Source organism: Pongo abelii, chromosome 21 (assembly GCF_028885655.2).
Source record: "Pongo abelii isolate AG06213 chromosome 21, NHGRI_mPonAbe1-v2.0_pri, whole genome shotgun sequence".
In the NCBI taxonomy this organism is placed as follows: domain Eukaryota; kingdom Metazoa; phylum Chordata; class Mammalia; order Primates; family Hominidae; genus Pongo; species Pongo abelii.
The window spans coordinates 4,019,985-4,035,044 of record NC_072006.2 but is presented as its reverse complement, the minus strand read 5'-3'; the positions used below and the strand labels follow the sequence as shown (position 1 = coordinate 4,035,044).

Genomic DNA, 15,060 nt, shown 5'->3' with positions numbered 1-15,060 from the left:
CACTTCGAGAACCACTTGCATAGACCATCACCATTATCCTGGAAGGTTTTTTCAGAGAGGACCACTACTCTGACCTCCTTCAAGATTAGCATTGCCTTTCCTTGATCTTCATGTATGTGGAATCACAAGGTAAGTACTTTCATGTGTTCTATTGTGTGAATATACTAAATTTCATCAATGCATCCTCCTATTGGTACACATCTGATTTGTTTCTAGCTTTTTATTATTATGAATAAAGAACATGCTTTTTGATGAACACATACACCATACACTCACTTCTTTTTTTCTTTTTTCTTCTTCTTTTTTTAAGATGGGGTCTCATTATGTATTGCATGCTGGAGTGTGGTGGCTATTCTTGGGTGCGATCATAGAACACTACTCTGTACTCTGGGATTAAAGATGAGGTATAGCCTTAAATTATATCCTCAGCCTCCCAAGTAGCTTGGACTGCAGGTGTGTATCACCATGCCTGGCTTACACTCATTTCTCTTAGAGTGTAATTGCTGGGACATAAGATTGGCAGATGTTTAGCTTAATAGATTTCCAAGCCTTAGAAAATATTTTTACTTTGCTGAATTTTATTTCAGCATATATTATTTAGCATAATATACTTTTAAATTATTCTAAGTATATTTAAATACATTCCTCTTATTAATATCTAATATATGCTCTTATATTTTTCTTTTAAGAATTTTTCTTTAAAATCAGTGTAGCTACTCAATACCATATATTTCCATTGCTAGACTATTGCATTTAAAAAGTCTGTGTCCCATATTTTATGCATTGGACAAAGTAATGTGGTAAAGTAATTCCCCATTTATCTGCAATTTTAGGACCCATAACTCAAACAGACCAGTCCGAAAGCAGCTACTTAATATTAGCATCCAAGACTGTGGCAGGATGTCATTTGAGTAACCAGGGAGCCCAAAGGAAAAAGAAGGTTTAAAAGCAAACCAAAAAAATGAAAAAACAGGGAGGGTGAGGGAGAAAGTCGAAGAAGAAAGAAGAAGAAGGAGTAGGAGGAGGAAGAAGAAGAAGGAGGAGGAGGACGAGGAGGAGGAGGTGTTTGTCAAATGACAAAGTTAGTTGAAAGCATCAGCAGTCCAGGTTAGAGGAAGTGAAGAGCAGACCCTCAGAAGGTTACAAATAAAAAGAAACCTGAGACATCAAACATGAAGCTTAGCAGCTGGAATCACTCCCTGAGAAAACCATGTTCCCCGCCTATAGGTGATTCCAGTGGCTTTTGAAAGCTGCAGTCTCTGGGACTTTGAAATGAGACTGTTTTATCATCTTCCTGTTCCCAGGGCTTGGCTGTATCAGTTAGTTATGGCCACATAACAAAAAATCCCAAAATTCAGTGGCTCAAATCAACATCAATTTCCTATTTCTCATGTGGTTATGAGTTGGCTGGGTGTTCCCACTGCTCTGGGAAAGGCGTGGCTGATCTCAGCTGCAGGCTCACACATCTATTGTCAGCTGGTAAAATGAACGAGATAACTCAACTCTCTACAAGTCGCCCATACCCGCCAGCAGGCCAGCCTTCTCATGTGCTCTCACGGCAGAGTCAGAGACTCAAAGTGAAGAAACAAAAATATGCCTCCACTCGTGTCCAGTTTGCTGCTACAGCTTGAGTGTTCCTTATCCAAAATGCTTGGGACCAGAAGTGTTTCAGATTTCAGATTGTCTTTAGATTTTGGAATATCTGCATATACATAATAAGATATCTTGGGGATGGGATCCAAGTCCAAACACAAAATATATTTATGTGTCATTACACTGTATACACATAGCCTCAGGGTAATTTTATACACTGTTCTAAATAATTTTGTGCATAAAAAATTGGGGCCATTAATGCCACCCATCTACCATATGAATATGGCCTAAAGCTAAAATTGTTGATAAGTTTTTAAAATAGAGTGCATTACTGGTAAAAAAAAAAAAAAAAAAAACAAGTTGAAGGGCTGGATACGGTGGCTCATGCCTGTAATCCCAGCACTTTGGGAGGCCAAGGCAGGTGGATTGCCTGAGGTCAGGAGTTTGAGACCAGCCCGGTCAACATGGTGAAACCCCATCTCCACTAAAAATACAAAAATTAGCCAGGCATGGTGGTGCGTGCCTGTAATCCTAGCTACTCAGGAGGTTGAGTCAGGAGAATCACTTGAACCCAGGAGGCGGAGGTTGCAGTGAGCCGACACGGTGCCACTGCACTCCAGCCTGGGCGAAAGAGTCACTCTATCTCAAAAAAAAAAAAAAAAAAGAAAGAAAAGAAAAAATTGGAAGTGTGTAACAGTGAAACACTAAAAGAACTAACATAACTGACCCCATTTTTGTTTAAGGGGCCTTTTCCTGTTCCTGCACATAGGCTAGGCTAATTTGGGCACACAGATAAAATACAAAAATAGCAATTTTGTATTTGTACTCTGGGATTAAGGAGGAAGTATGTAAGCAACTATGTTTTGTTAAAGATTTATAGGAACATTGTAACTTGGCCAAAGACAAAGAAGTTTCCAACCTCCTCAGACCCTTGTTGGCACCCAAATGTCTGCAGTTGTCGGTCACCTCTTGATCCCAGCTCCTCCTCTTCCCACCGCCCTTAACATAAAGAGTCTGAAATGAGTACTGACCAAAGATGGTACTTTAGAACACTAGTCCACCATCTTCTCAGTTTTCTGGCTCTTTGAACTAAAGTCACCTTCCTTGTTCCAACTCCTTGTCTCTCTACTTACTGGCTGTTGTGTGGTGAGCAGAATGAGTTGGGACTGGATTACAAGGGTAGAGAGGATAAGAGTGGTTTTCCAATAAATATTTAATCCATGAACAAATAAAGTTAGTTCAATGCTGAAGAAATGTCTAATATAACCATTTATATGGCTACTTGATGTAGTAGAAGTGAATTCATAATACAGGGGTACAGTCTGTAGGGTTCAATATGCTGTGCTATAACAAATACCACACCCTAACAAAATACCAAGATTTTTCTAAGGAAAAACAAAAGATAGAAGTGTTAAAAGCTGCATGTGAATTTTGAGAAAATCCATGAATTGCTTGAAAAGGGTAAACAATTTTGATGGATCAGTATAACATTTCCTCATTCGCATTATATGATATAAAAGTTCCGAAATGACAGATGGTCAAATCCTTTTTCTATCTGTTTTGTTTTTGGTACATTCTGATTCATCTAAAGCTATTGAGTCTTGGTGCAAGTGATTAGGTATACAATATTAAATTGGCATTCATTGGGAATTTTTCCTAATTTTATTGTGCTGGACACTCAAAAATTTCCAGGAGGAAGTACTTCAGAAATTGGCCCTTACCCTGAACTTCCAAAAAGGTAATGCTAGGAGGGGAAAGGAGTGGAAAAGGCACAGCATCATTTATCACGATAAGTACAGTGTAGATACCAATTTTTTAATGTAAAAGCAATGATGCTGCTATTTTAACCATCTCCCTACTCTCCCTACCAGCCTAATATTTTTTCATTATTCTAACCTATGGAGCAGAACGTTTTCCACAAAATATTATTAAAGAAGATGGCTCATAAATATTCATCCCGGAGGTACCACCCAGATTTATTATGATATTAAAGATGCAATTAAAATGTGTGCTTGAGATTCTGTTCAATGCCAAGCATCAAAGAAAAGTTGTAGAAACGTGTGGCCTTCTGTTAGATTTGCACAAGTGATGATGAAGGAGAAGCTATTTAGAGTTTTGAACGACGCATCCCTAAGATAACCTCAGCAATAAAATAATAGGGGTATTCCTTCTTCACTCTCCATAATCTCTTAATGTTGAGGATCCACACTGTTAGATCCCTGATGACCACTGTGATCGTTGCAGTGTTTTAAAAGTATGCTAACAATAAGTATTGAGAAAAATTGTTTTTCTTGGAATTGAAAAGACACTTTGCAAAAAAGCTTCTTTTAGGTTTTCAATAAGTTTTCAAAGGCATTTTCTGCCCAAGAGGCTACACAGATGGTTATTTTACTTCATAGAAAATAACTTAGTCATTCGATAGCTAGTGACTACCTCTTCTTTGAAGAGCAACTGAACAAAGCCTGAAAAGAAATTAGTCAGAACTGGTGGAAAATTCTTATGCTTAAATAGCTTTTAAAGTATAAATGGATAAATGAAAAAGGGCAGGTTACTTCTTGCTTGGGAGAATGAGAGAACTTTTAGGAAATGGCATTTTTGGAAGTTGCTTTTCAAGATTTAATAGAACATTATTATGTAATGTGGCTAGAAAAGATGTGTACTATGTGTATGTGAACAAAGAATAGTGATAAATTCATATTGACTAAAATGAGTAGGCATGTTGGGGGCAGAAAATGAATGCTGTTATCACTAATTTCAACATTATTCTTTAGGTAGTAGACAGGAATTCTGCATTTACAAGCAGAATGGTAATATGATTGCAGGTGTCATTGGGGAAGATTAATCTCTGTCTAAAAGGGATTTGGAGGGCAAAGAAATTGAACAGCAAGTTTAGAATTCTGAACGCTGAGTTATAAGGAAGGAGAAGAAAGTTTCCAAGACAGGACAGAATTCATAAGTTTTATGAACAGATTGGGTGCTGGAGGAAATGAGATGGAGCAGAAAAAGATGGCCACAAGGTTTAGCACTGGTTATGGACTATTAAAATATGTTGGGAGGACAGACGGAGAAAGAGTCTCTATTTTTTTTTAATTAATCACATACAATGTGCACATGGCCGCCTATTTGACAATCTGAGAGGTAGAGTCAGAGCTTCAGGAAAGAAAGGTAAAGGCTAGAATTATAGACTTGAGAATTAAATGCAAAGAAGTAGAAATCAAAGGCATGTGATTGAAAGAAACAGCTAAAGGAAACAAGATTCTTCAAATAAAGATGGTAAAAGATAGATTTCTTCCCCTTTTTGAATTGCTTTCCAGGAAGCTCATTGCTAAATTTGAAACTCAGTTGCAGAATGGCTCCTTAGTTTCAGTTTTGTGATAAAATGATTCTCTTGTGTCCTATCTTTAAAATTTCCTCTCCTCTTTAAGGCTTAGGGTTGAGGAGTTTGTATACTATTTTTGGAATACTACATATTTCATGGATTCCAAGATGTATGTATTTTTCACATTTTAACATCTCTGAAATTGGGATGTGCCTTGACAATCACTGGATGGGGTATCATAGTTTAATTGGCAGTGTGTTTCATTCTGTGTGGTATATAAAATAATGGTATATGCTATAATCAATAATGCCTTCAATTTGATGAAAGATGGTACTTTCTGATGTGTTTCCCTGTCTTGATAACCTGGCTCTTTTTCCATGAAGTCTTTTATCCTCCTAAAGTGTGAAGTGGGTTTTATCCAACCCACTTAGGAAAAGAGAAGTATAGTACTGTATGGGTATTCCATCAGTCAGGAATGGGAGTTGAATATCTTTTCTAGGCTGAAAGAAAGAATAAAGGTAAGAATTGAGACTCAAGTGCCCTGGCTCCCAAATCAGAACAAAAAGTTCTGATGGTGGGAGAAGCAAGATGTAGTAGAAACCCAGATAATCTTGGGGAAGTATAAAGCTTGCTTGCTTCTTGCTTTTTGGGGCATTGCTCTGGAACATTTCAAGCCTCCTGCATTTAGAAGCCTCTGTGGTATTGAAACTACATGGCCCTAGTAGCTGACAAATGACCAAAGGAGTGTTTTGATGGATGGACCTGAGACAGCATCTTTGGTTCCTGCACAGCCCCCAAAGACCTGGAAGTTTCTGCATATCCCAGAAGAATGCTGGAATAAACTGATACCAGAATGAGGACTTGGCTGAGCAGGGACTTTGAACCACTGGGGTGGAAAGGCCCACTTTGCAAAGCTACAGTAGAGTGCAGTTAGGACCTGTCCAACAATGGGGAAACCAGATGCTCCTACCAATTGCCAGGTGGACACATGAGCTTCCCTCACACCCAGATGCCATCTGGGGAAAAAAGCAAGATCTCCTGAATGGGGAGGGATCTCTAACAGGGGATTTGACTCTCAAGTAACTAAACATGTCCCTGAAAATGTTTAAAAAAAAAAAAAAACTGGAAGACACTGAGTTACTTTAATTGGCTATTAATTTTTCTTCATAATAAGGGATAATGCAAGGTTTGAGTGCAATATGAACTTACAATAGCAGGTAACACATGCTTTTGTTGCACATTTCAGTTGTGTGTACATTTTAATCTTGCTACAATGGATGAATGGTATGATGTCTCAAATACTAAAAGTAACCTGGATTAAAGAAAAAAAACTGGTTCCACAAAAAACTGGAAAATATAAATGCTTATGGTAGCCTAGGAGGATGAAAAGCCAGAGAAGAAATAAGAAAAATGGAAAAACTAGTAGTACCTCTCCAAAGCAGAAACAAGAGGAGGCAAGTGATGAATTCGGTCAAGTGTTACAGAATGGTGAGCATACTTGAGCTCTTGGATTTGATTTGATTTGATGATGAGAAGCCACTCAGAATCTTTGAAAATTGGCAATCCAAATGTGGTGACATTTTACTAACCATAATTTTTCATGAGATGTTAGTGTCAAAAGATATGTAGTCTAACTCCACTGTTTTACAGATAAGGAAACTAAGAACAAGAGATATTTTTACAGAATCCACTTCAAATCACAAATAGGAGAAAAACAAGTCTATTACATCTGAAGTCAACTAGAATCTGCATGTTTTGCATCATTTGGGTGAAAAACATGCTGAGGGTATTAATAAGCCCCCTTTGAAAATAACGATGATATCACATATATGAAAAAGGCAAAACACTTGCTAGAATGTGTCTTGGGAGCAAATACTCTGACGAGTGTTATGCGTGTTTTAATTTTTTATTAGAGAAGTTGGAAGTTTAATTTCAATATTGATGGTATCATCATTTTCTCCGCTTTGTTCAGAGGAACACACAGAATCAATTTTTACAAGCATATACAACAATTCATTTGGTGCTGTGCCCTAAAATCAGTAATCTGATTAGTTCTAGACTACCGGGTTTCCATGCGCTCCTCTTGGCTTTGGTGGCATGGCTCAATTCCCAGCGGAATACTTTTTCATGCACTGTCTGCAACTCAACTACAGCAGGCTTAAAGACCATGCAGATTAACACTGTAGCAAATTGTTTTGATATTTAACAGACATAAAAAGGTCATTTCCTGATATGAAATTCTGAAAATCTGCATAAATATTTTTGTGTAAAATTAAATTAGTTATGTATTTTTTTCAAACTAGAACTTGAAGTATCAAGAATGCCCACATAATTCATATACACATATATATAGAGAGAGAGTTCTTCATTATGCTAAAAGTCTTGATAGTCAAATTATATTCTGTGCCATACATTTATTTAACCAGTATTTATTTGGCATTAGGTTAACTGTGTATGGATTAGTCTTTATTGGTGCTTGTGTATCATGCAAACATAGTTCTAGTATTCCTGTTTACTAATCTTGTCATGTGGCAATACTTAGATGATTTTGCTCTCTAACAGTGTGAATTAGAGTATAAATACTTTATACATGGTCACATTTACAAACATTTGCCAATAACCACTTCACAATCTTTATGGTGTGAATTGTAATATCTGGAATCTGCAGAAACCATTCCTATAAAGCAATGTCAGATGTAAACTTTCTTAAATGTGCCTAACACAGTTCTCCTTTGAGTAATGATGAGTTTTGGCACACATACACTGCTCTATTTTTCTATTGTTCTAACAATTTCCACAACTTTTACAGGAAATTAGCCTCTGATGGCATGGTAGAGACATGGCACTTACTGATGAGGTAACTTAGATGTAGAAAAATTTTGCAAAATTATTTGTCTAGCAGACCATCACTTCTGCTAATAAATTTGTAGACAGAGTTTTCTTTTCCTAGTGCATGCACTTGCTATGAAATTGCCAATGCACTGTTTTTTGTTTTTGTTTTTGTTTTTTGCTGCAGTTCAAACATGTCCTAAGGCATCACAAAGGAGAGTTGTTAACACCAAGCTCATTTACTTGTGATGGTATTTTATAGCAAACATGTTTAAGTTGTATTAGCAATGGTTGAACTCTGCCTTACTGGAATAGTAAATTTTTGTGGATTTGTAGCTACTTTTGTTTGGCCAAGGAAATGCAATACTCAAGCTGTTAAATAGAAGTCAGTCAGACATTCCAAGTCTCTCTGGTTTCAGATATCATCTTGTTTACACATAAAGGAAACAAAATAAACAGCTTTCATTCGTGGAGTTTGTGTTCAGAAGTTTGTGAGTGAATCTTTTGATGCTTTGTGGGTTTGCTGCTTCAGTTTGCATTTTGGAGTTTCATACTACTGTTGCTGGTCTGCGGTCCATCTCGGCTTCCAATTTCACCATCTGCTGCATCTCCTTCGCCTATAACATCAGAAACATGGCCTTACATGTGTTGAAATCCTTATCTGAAGGCACTTAACAACCCTGGCCTCTCTTCTTCCATAAATATGATCCTGTCACCACATCCTTGCTACTCAAAATATGGTCCATGTACAAGAAGCATCAGCATTGCCTGGGACCTTCTTAGAAACGTAGAATCTTGGAGTGTACCCCAGATCTATTGAATCAGTTAAAATCTTCATTTTAACAAGATTTCCAGGAAGTTTTTATACACATTACATTTTGGGGACTGGTTTACACAGTGCCAGGAGAACCACTTGAGAAGAGGGTAGACCGCTTGCTTTATCTTTAGACTATACCACAAACTGTTTGATTTAGTTTCTACACATTGGCACGTTGCTTTGACTGTGTGTAGATAATTTTATCACATTTAGAATAAGTATTGCTTATGTATAACTTATTTCCTAAATAGCCTGAAATTTAGTTAAAAGTGATTCCCTGAAAATATAATTGATAGAGAAGTTCAGGTGAGAGCATATTACATTGGATTGGCTGGAGTCTTCTGTAAATGGAATGTTACAGGAACATGCAGGCTTTCAGGAATCTTATTGGGCAAACTCCATCCCTGTGGGCTCTTACTTCTCTAGGGTACTTTTTATGGACTACCAGGAAGTAAGCAATGGTGAATTCAACCTCACGAGTTCAGATTGTCACTAAGAAAACCAGCTAATTCGAGAAGAGGAAAGGGGATATGATGGGGGCAGTGTCTGGTGAGAAATACTTGCTTGGAAACATAGGAAAAAATCAAATAGTACATTTCAACTTTTATTATTCAACTGGTAGCCTGGATGCTTTTGCCCAACCCAATGCACGTATCTTTTGAGGAATGAGGATTGCCCATTTCTTTTTTTAGTGACATGCTGCTTTGAAATAAAGGACATTTGAAAATAGAAACATGGACCTATGAAGATATAAATCGGAGGAAGATTCTGAAGTGCCCTGATGTTACTATTTATGTCTGCTTAGATATTCCAACTAAATGGAAGGTCACTGGGAGGGGGTTTGGTCAACTCTGTAGATTATATGAGAAGCATCTTCCAAATGAATTCTTGTGACAAAATTAATTTAACTCACAGACTATACTGTGATTTCCTTCTTCTTCTTACTTCTACATTTTGGCGTTAAGTTTCATTTTGGTGAGGATGGATAGAATAACACCAAAGAATTAAATCTTTCTGTGTAAATTTGGGATGGGTGGTTCCCTCTGCCCAGATATTTTTTATGCCTAAAGTATAGTAATACTCTAATAGAGAAATGAAGAAATGGAGAAAAATATACAAACATGAAACTATGACACAAACAGTATTCATAAGGGATGACAGTGAAACATTATCAGCACTGGAAATTAAATACTTCCAAGTTCAGTAAATAGTAGCAAATGATTCTCTGTGCTTGTCCCCCTTTAGCTTCTGAAGAAAGTATTGACCACGGTGTAGAACGAAGAATCATAGGACATTACAACACTATTCCAACAGCTAAGTTCTTGTATGAGTTGGGTGACCATTCATTCTCATTTGTCTGAGGCAATTCCAGTTTATGCCTGTAGTCCTAGATATTATGAACAGAGCTGCCTTTCACTTTCAAAACTATCCTGGCATGGACAATAAATTATATGATCACCTTACTTATGAGGAGTGATTAGGGTTTTTGGCAGATGGGACTTAGCAGAAAGCATGACAAGAGTCATCGTGTAATGTTTCTACATGCAGAGCACAGCTCCATCATTAAAAACCACCAACCAACTTTTAGTGGGTGCTTTAAAAATTAATTGGAGTCATATTAACATTTGTGAGTGATCTGACTCTGTGACCCTGTCTTAGCTCTGGTCAGTCCAAATGACAGCTGCACATGACTGTTCTGGTTATGTCTTTATTACCATGATCTGTTTCCTAGATCTGCAATAGAAAATACAGGCTCAAATACCCTCAGAAGTAATTCTCTAAAGACTTTGGGCATTTTGGCATGAATATGATATCAGAAATCCAAGCATGGAATAGTCAAGCTTTTAAATCCAAACCCTTCAGATATTAGTTATGACCAGATGTGACTCATAAATGGAGACTGCACAGAGAATATGGACGTAGTCGAGAAGGAAAGCAACGTCTTGCTTATCAGAGTTTCGGTCCTACCTTGCGTTTGGGACACTGCATGACAGGATTTCAAAAGCTGTTTGTACAAAAATAGTAATGTCAAAATTGAGTCATACATACAAAACAAAGAAAATAAATGAATACTGAAGTGAATTTGAAAAATGAATGCAAAACCATATACAGAAAAGCAAAAAGCTAAGGATAAAACATGTACACACCCCTCAGTGACAAACTTTCCCCTAGTTGATCTCAACAGAAAAAAAAGAAACAAAACAAACAACCAACGCCTGTCATCCCCAGACTGTGCCTCTCTTCTGTGGCAGTAAGTGGAGAACCTGGCCTTTAAGCAAAACCTTTTACCTCTCTTTATTAAATGATAGGATTGATGATAAAAATCAATTTTTCAGACTCGAAAATTGACAGTGATGGAGTCGTTAATGTTTGAAATGGTACATGTCAAGACAGATGAGATATACTGTGTAGCTGGGAAGTCTATGAAAAAACTCAAGTAGGAAAAACATCCCCAACCTTCAGAGTGTTAAGTGAATAGTTGGCTGACCAAGTAGGCAAGGACATAAAGTGGCTTACAAATAACCTAGAAGGTGAGGATCCAGAATCAGGACCAAAACATACTGACGCCTGGTTTGTTTCTGCCAGTGCCCCCAACACTGGTTTAGCTAATGGACTGAATCCATTCCAGGCCTTGCTTTGGAAGGGGAGATTTGGGACACCGATTAGGAGTAGGGTCACAGGAGAACAGAAAGAAACCTTTGAGGGAAATACCATGGGAGAATGTTTACATTTATCTCTGGCTTAGAAAAAATGTCTTGGGATTTAACAATTATTTAGAAGATTGTTGTAGAAGTTTGCATTGTCTGGAGACAGAGAACTGTTCTTGCTGATGAAATGTTTACCTGGTTATGAAGGCAGCTATACTATATAGTTCCAGACCTTGTCTTTTTATGAGGAAAGAAATGAAGTCACTTTATCTTTTGCACTGTGCCCATGACAGTGTTGTACCATACAGAGTAACTGTGAATTGAGAGCTTTCTCACCCTTAAATGCCAAAAAATGTATACTAGAAAGATCTGGGATTGAATTTGCAATTGAACAGGTCATATTTCTAAGCAAAGCTTAACACAGAAACTCAAGTCCAAATTCTTTGCTTGCCGGAAGCATCAGTATATCTTGAATGTCTTTTCCTTGAATCTCATTAAATCTTTATCAGGTCTCAAGCCTTTTCATGTTCTATGCTTTCCCAAGCTTTTGTGACTCAAAGTGTCAGCTGTGGGTGGTAGACCTTAAAAGACATTATTTGAATTTCTGGAACAAAAAGCCAGCACCCTCCCAATACAATCTAATCAATACAGCTATCACTAATCTAGCAGTTTAATGCAAGAACTCTGGTGTGGCTTGAATCAGCCATGTATTAGGATAAAAGCTCAAAGTGATTTTTAAAAATTATGTACTTCAGCTCCAAAACTAGCGACACAAGATGACTGCATTTTCTAGCTCTGGCATACACCACTATTGTAGTGATGAGTAATTCTGAGCACATTTACATTCTTTAGTCAAACTTGTTGCTAAGCAACACAATTAATTTCCAAGTAGTTTCTTAATTTAGTTAACTAACACATAACTGTGCCTTACCTTTCACTGTGCCCTTCTTCTAGGGAGAATTTTTAAAAACCTTCTCCAAGGCATCCTTATCCCTACCCATTGTTGAATCACTGAAGTGACTTCTAAAGCTTTGGAGATGGTGGCTTTATCCTTATTCATATTCCCACATTTCCCCCAGGAGCACTTTCTGAGAAGTGCTTTAAGAGCAAAAACATAAGCTAGGTAACTTGTACCAGAACATGATGTGTTTATGAGTTGGTCAAATGAATTGTACCTATGGGACAATAACCATGTATTGTCCCCTTGGAGTGGACTTGCTTATGAATAGAAGCCCTTAGCTGAAAAGGAAATGGGAAACATAACTAGGAAGTATGTTGATGAATAAAATTTCTGTCCACCAAAAAGTAAAGAATCTGAAACTAGAAGTCAGATTTATCTGTTACCCAATTGTCATACAAAAAAATGATTTTATGTTTGTTTGTTTGTTTGTTTTTTACTTTCTCAAAAGATAGTTTTTAGTATAATTCCTACTTAAGTATTCTTTAAGGGGAGTCATTTACTCTGGAAAAAAGTATTCCTTAAATAGGATTGTTTTATAGATGGGAGAAAACAGGAAGGAATAATGTGGCACAAGTACAAATTTCATCAAAACCTCTCCGTTTCTAAATTGAATTACCTAGGAATAAAAACTTCTATACCAACTACACCTAAAGAATAACATTTGAACTGAGAGACTCTGAAATGTAAATGATAACTGAGGGTCTTGTTGTCATAGGAACTAGAGGGATTTCCATCAAATTAAAGGTCACTAAAAGGCTGATGGGCTGTAGCCCATTTGGAAAGGTGCCCACGTGTACTATGCACCAGAGAAAAATACATTTATCTTGGTGCTGGTATATGCCCATTGGCCTAACTAAACACTTGGTGTTTGGGTAACTCCTTTTTTTTTTTTTTTTTTTTTTTGAGATGGGGTCACTCTGTCGCTCAGGCTGGAGTGCAGCGGTGTGATCTCGGCTCCCTGCAACCTCCGCCTCCCGGGTTCAAGTGATTTTCCTGCTTCAGCTTACTGAGTAGCTGGGACTACAGGTGCATGCCACCAGGCCCAGCTAATTTTTGTATTTTTAGTAGAGACGGGGCTTCACCATGTTGGCCAGGATGGTCTCGATCTCCTGACCTCCTGATCTACCCTCCTCGGCCTCTCAAAGTGCTGGGATTACAGGCATGAGCCCACTGTGCCCAGCCTGGATAATTCATGTATATTTCTTTATTTGTGTATATTTCTTTATTTAGTGTCTTATCTTGCAGGGAAAAAGCACCAAGACTATGGTATCCACTCATGCTCAGTGATTTGTAGAGTGATGGGGGCTCATGACTTTAGATACCACCTGTAAGCCCCAGGAAAGTTTTTAAACTTCATTTTCAGATTGAGTTTGAAAATAGGTAGTTTCTCTCATTTGCTTTTAAACATCATATCCCTTGCCTATAGTTTGCAAATTATAAAACTCTAAATGAAAATGGAGAAATACTTCGTAATCTCTTTTCTTCATCCTCTCACTTTTAGTAATTTCATTCTTAGAATCCCCATAATCCCCATAATTTATCCAAATATTCTTTTTTTGGCACAGCCAGATTCTGCTCCTGCTCCAAAAACTGGTACTTTCTTTTCTTTTTGGATATAATGGAGAAAATATAGTAATGGGCAACAAATTCTTCTATCTACCTTTCAATTACAATATGCAAGCCACTGGTCACTGTGGGCCATGGCATGTGTATCCCAAAGCTGGCTAGCTGCCTGCATGTTTTTATGTATTTTAGGTAAAATACCTGCTCATTCTGTTTCTCTAGGAATTCTAGATGTTCAAGCTGGACTTTTTTCAACTGATCCATTTCTTTGGACTGCTTCACTGCAAGCTGCAAAAAAAAAAAAAAAAAAAAAAAAAAAAAATTCTGATAAACTTTGGCTTCCAATCTTAAAACAGGGATGAGAGATGACTTGTAACTTTATAATTTAAGTGAAAGAGATAATAATTTTTTTAAAAATCATCTCAAAATTTGGAGAGTTTAAACTCATAATTCTTTCTGGGAAGATCTTTCCTGCTAAAATCTTAGAAAATAATAGAGGACTTACGCATGACTAAACCTGGCTTCATTTTCTGTATAAAACGGTGCCAAATCATTACCTTAAAGATTTTAGTGAAACATTATTTTAGCTTTCAGGGAGCAGAGAAGCTAGAATGTTTAATGTACAGAAAAATCAAATTAAGCAAATTAGCTAGAGGTCTGGTGGCTAAGCATGAGTTATTGTTTATAGTTTTTTTAAGGAAGAATGCCAAAAATATAAAAAAATACTTACTCTCTTTCTTTCTTCCAGAAACTTTTTGGTGTTGCTGCTGTTTAACTCCCTGACTCGCCTAAAAGCAATGAGCACAAATAATGGTTGGTATGACATTGAATGAAATTAATATTATGTCAAATAATAAAGAGCTATATTCCATCAAATTCTCTGGATGGAATTATTGCTTTATTTTTCTAATTTTTATTGCAGTATTTTCAAACATATAATGTCCAGAGAAGAATATTTAAAAATCTGTGTATGTATCCCTCAGATTAACTGATATTAATGTTTTGCCATGTTTATCTCACATTTTTAAAGGTAATAAACAGTTCCAGATGTAATTAAAGCCCCATTTGTATTCTTCCTGATTCAGTTTTCCTTCTTCCTCTCTCCCCAGAGGTTACCACTATTGTGAATTTGGTGTGGATCTTCTCACCCATGTTTTAATATTTTAAACCACATATAGATGTGCCCATGTGTAATATAAGAGCTTCTCAAACTTTCCTGTGCATACCAATCACCTGGAGAGATGATAAAAACCACAGACTGTTGTGCCTTCCCCTTAGTGACTTTGATCCAGTGGGCCTGGGGTGGGAGGTCTGAATTTCTAGTTAGCTC

The 15,060-nt window shown here is 37.1% G+C and overlaps 1 protein-coding gene across 16 annotated transcripts in view; it reads right to left on the bottom strand.

Moving 5' to 3' along the window:
- Window positions 1–4,087: 4,087 nt before the first annotated feature.
- The window catches only part of PLCB4 (phospholipase C beta 4), a 411,667-nt gene continuing 400,694 nt past the window's right edge, over window positions 4,088–15,060 (bottom strand). For 13 of the 16 annotated variants that reach the window (XM_054541571.2, XM_063720669.1, XM_063720672.1 and 10 more), the window contains 4 exons: window positions 14,461–14,518; window positions 13,932–14,018; window positions 10,527–10,563; window positions 4,090–8,358 (listed from right to left, as the gene is read on the bottom strand). In XM_054541571.2, the coding sequence (XP_054397546.2) occupies window positions 8,270–8,358; window positions 10,527–10,563; window positions 13,932–14,018; window positions 14,461–14,518 (271 nt within the window). In that variant the 3' untranslated portion in view covers window positions 4,090–8,269. Of the gene's footprint in view, window positions 8,359–10,526; window positions 10,564–13,931; window positions 14,019–14,460; window positions 14,519–15,060 lie in introns of all 16 variants that reach the window. The other 3 variants (XM_054541585.2, XM_054541584.2, XM_063720670.1) reach the window with 2 other exon arrangements.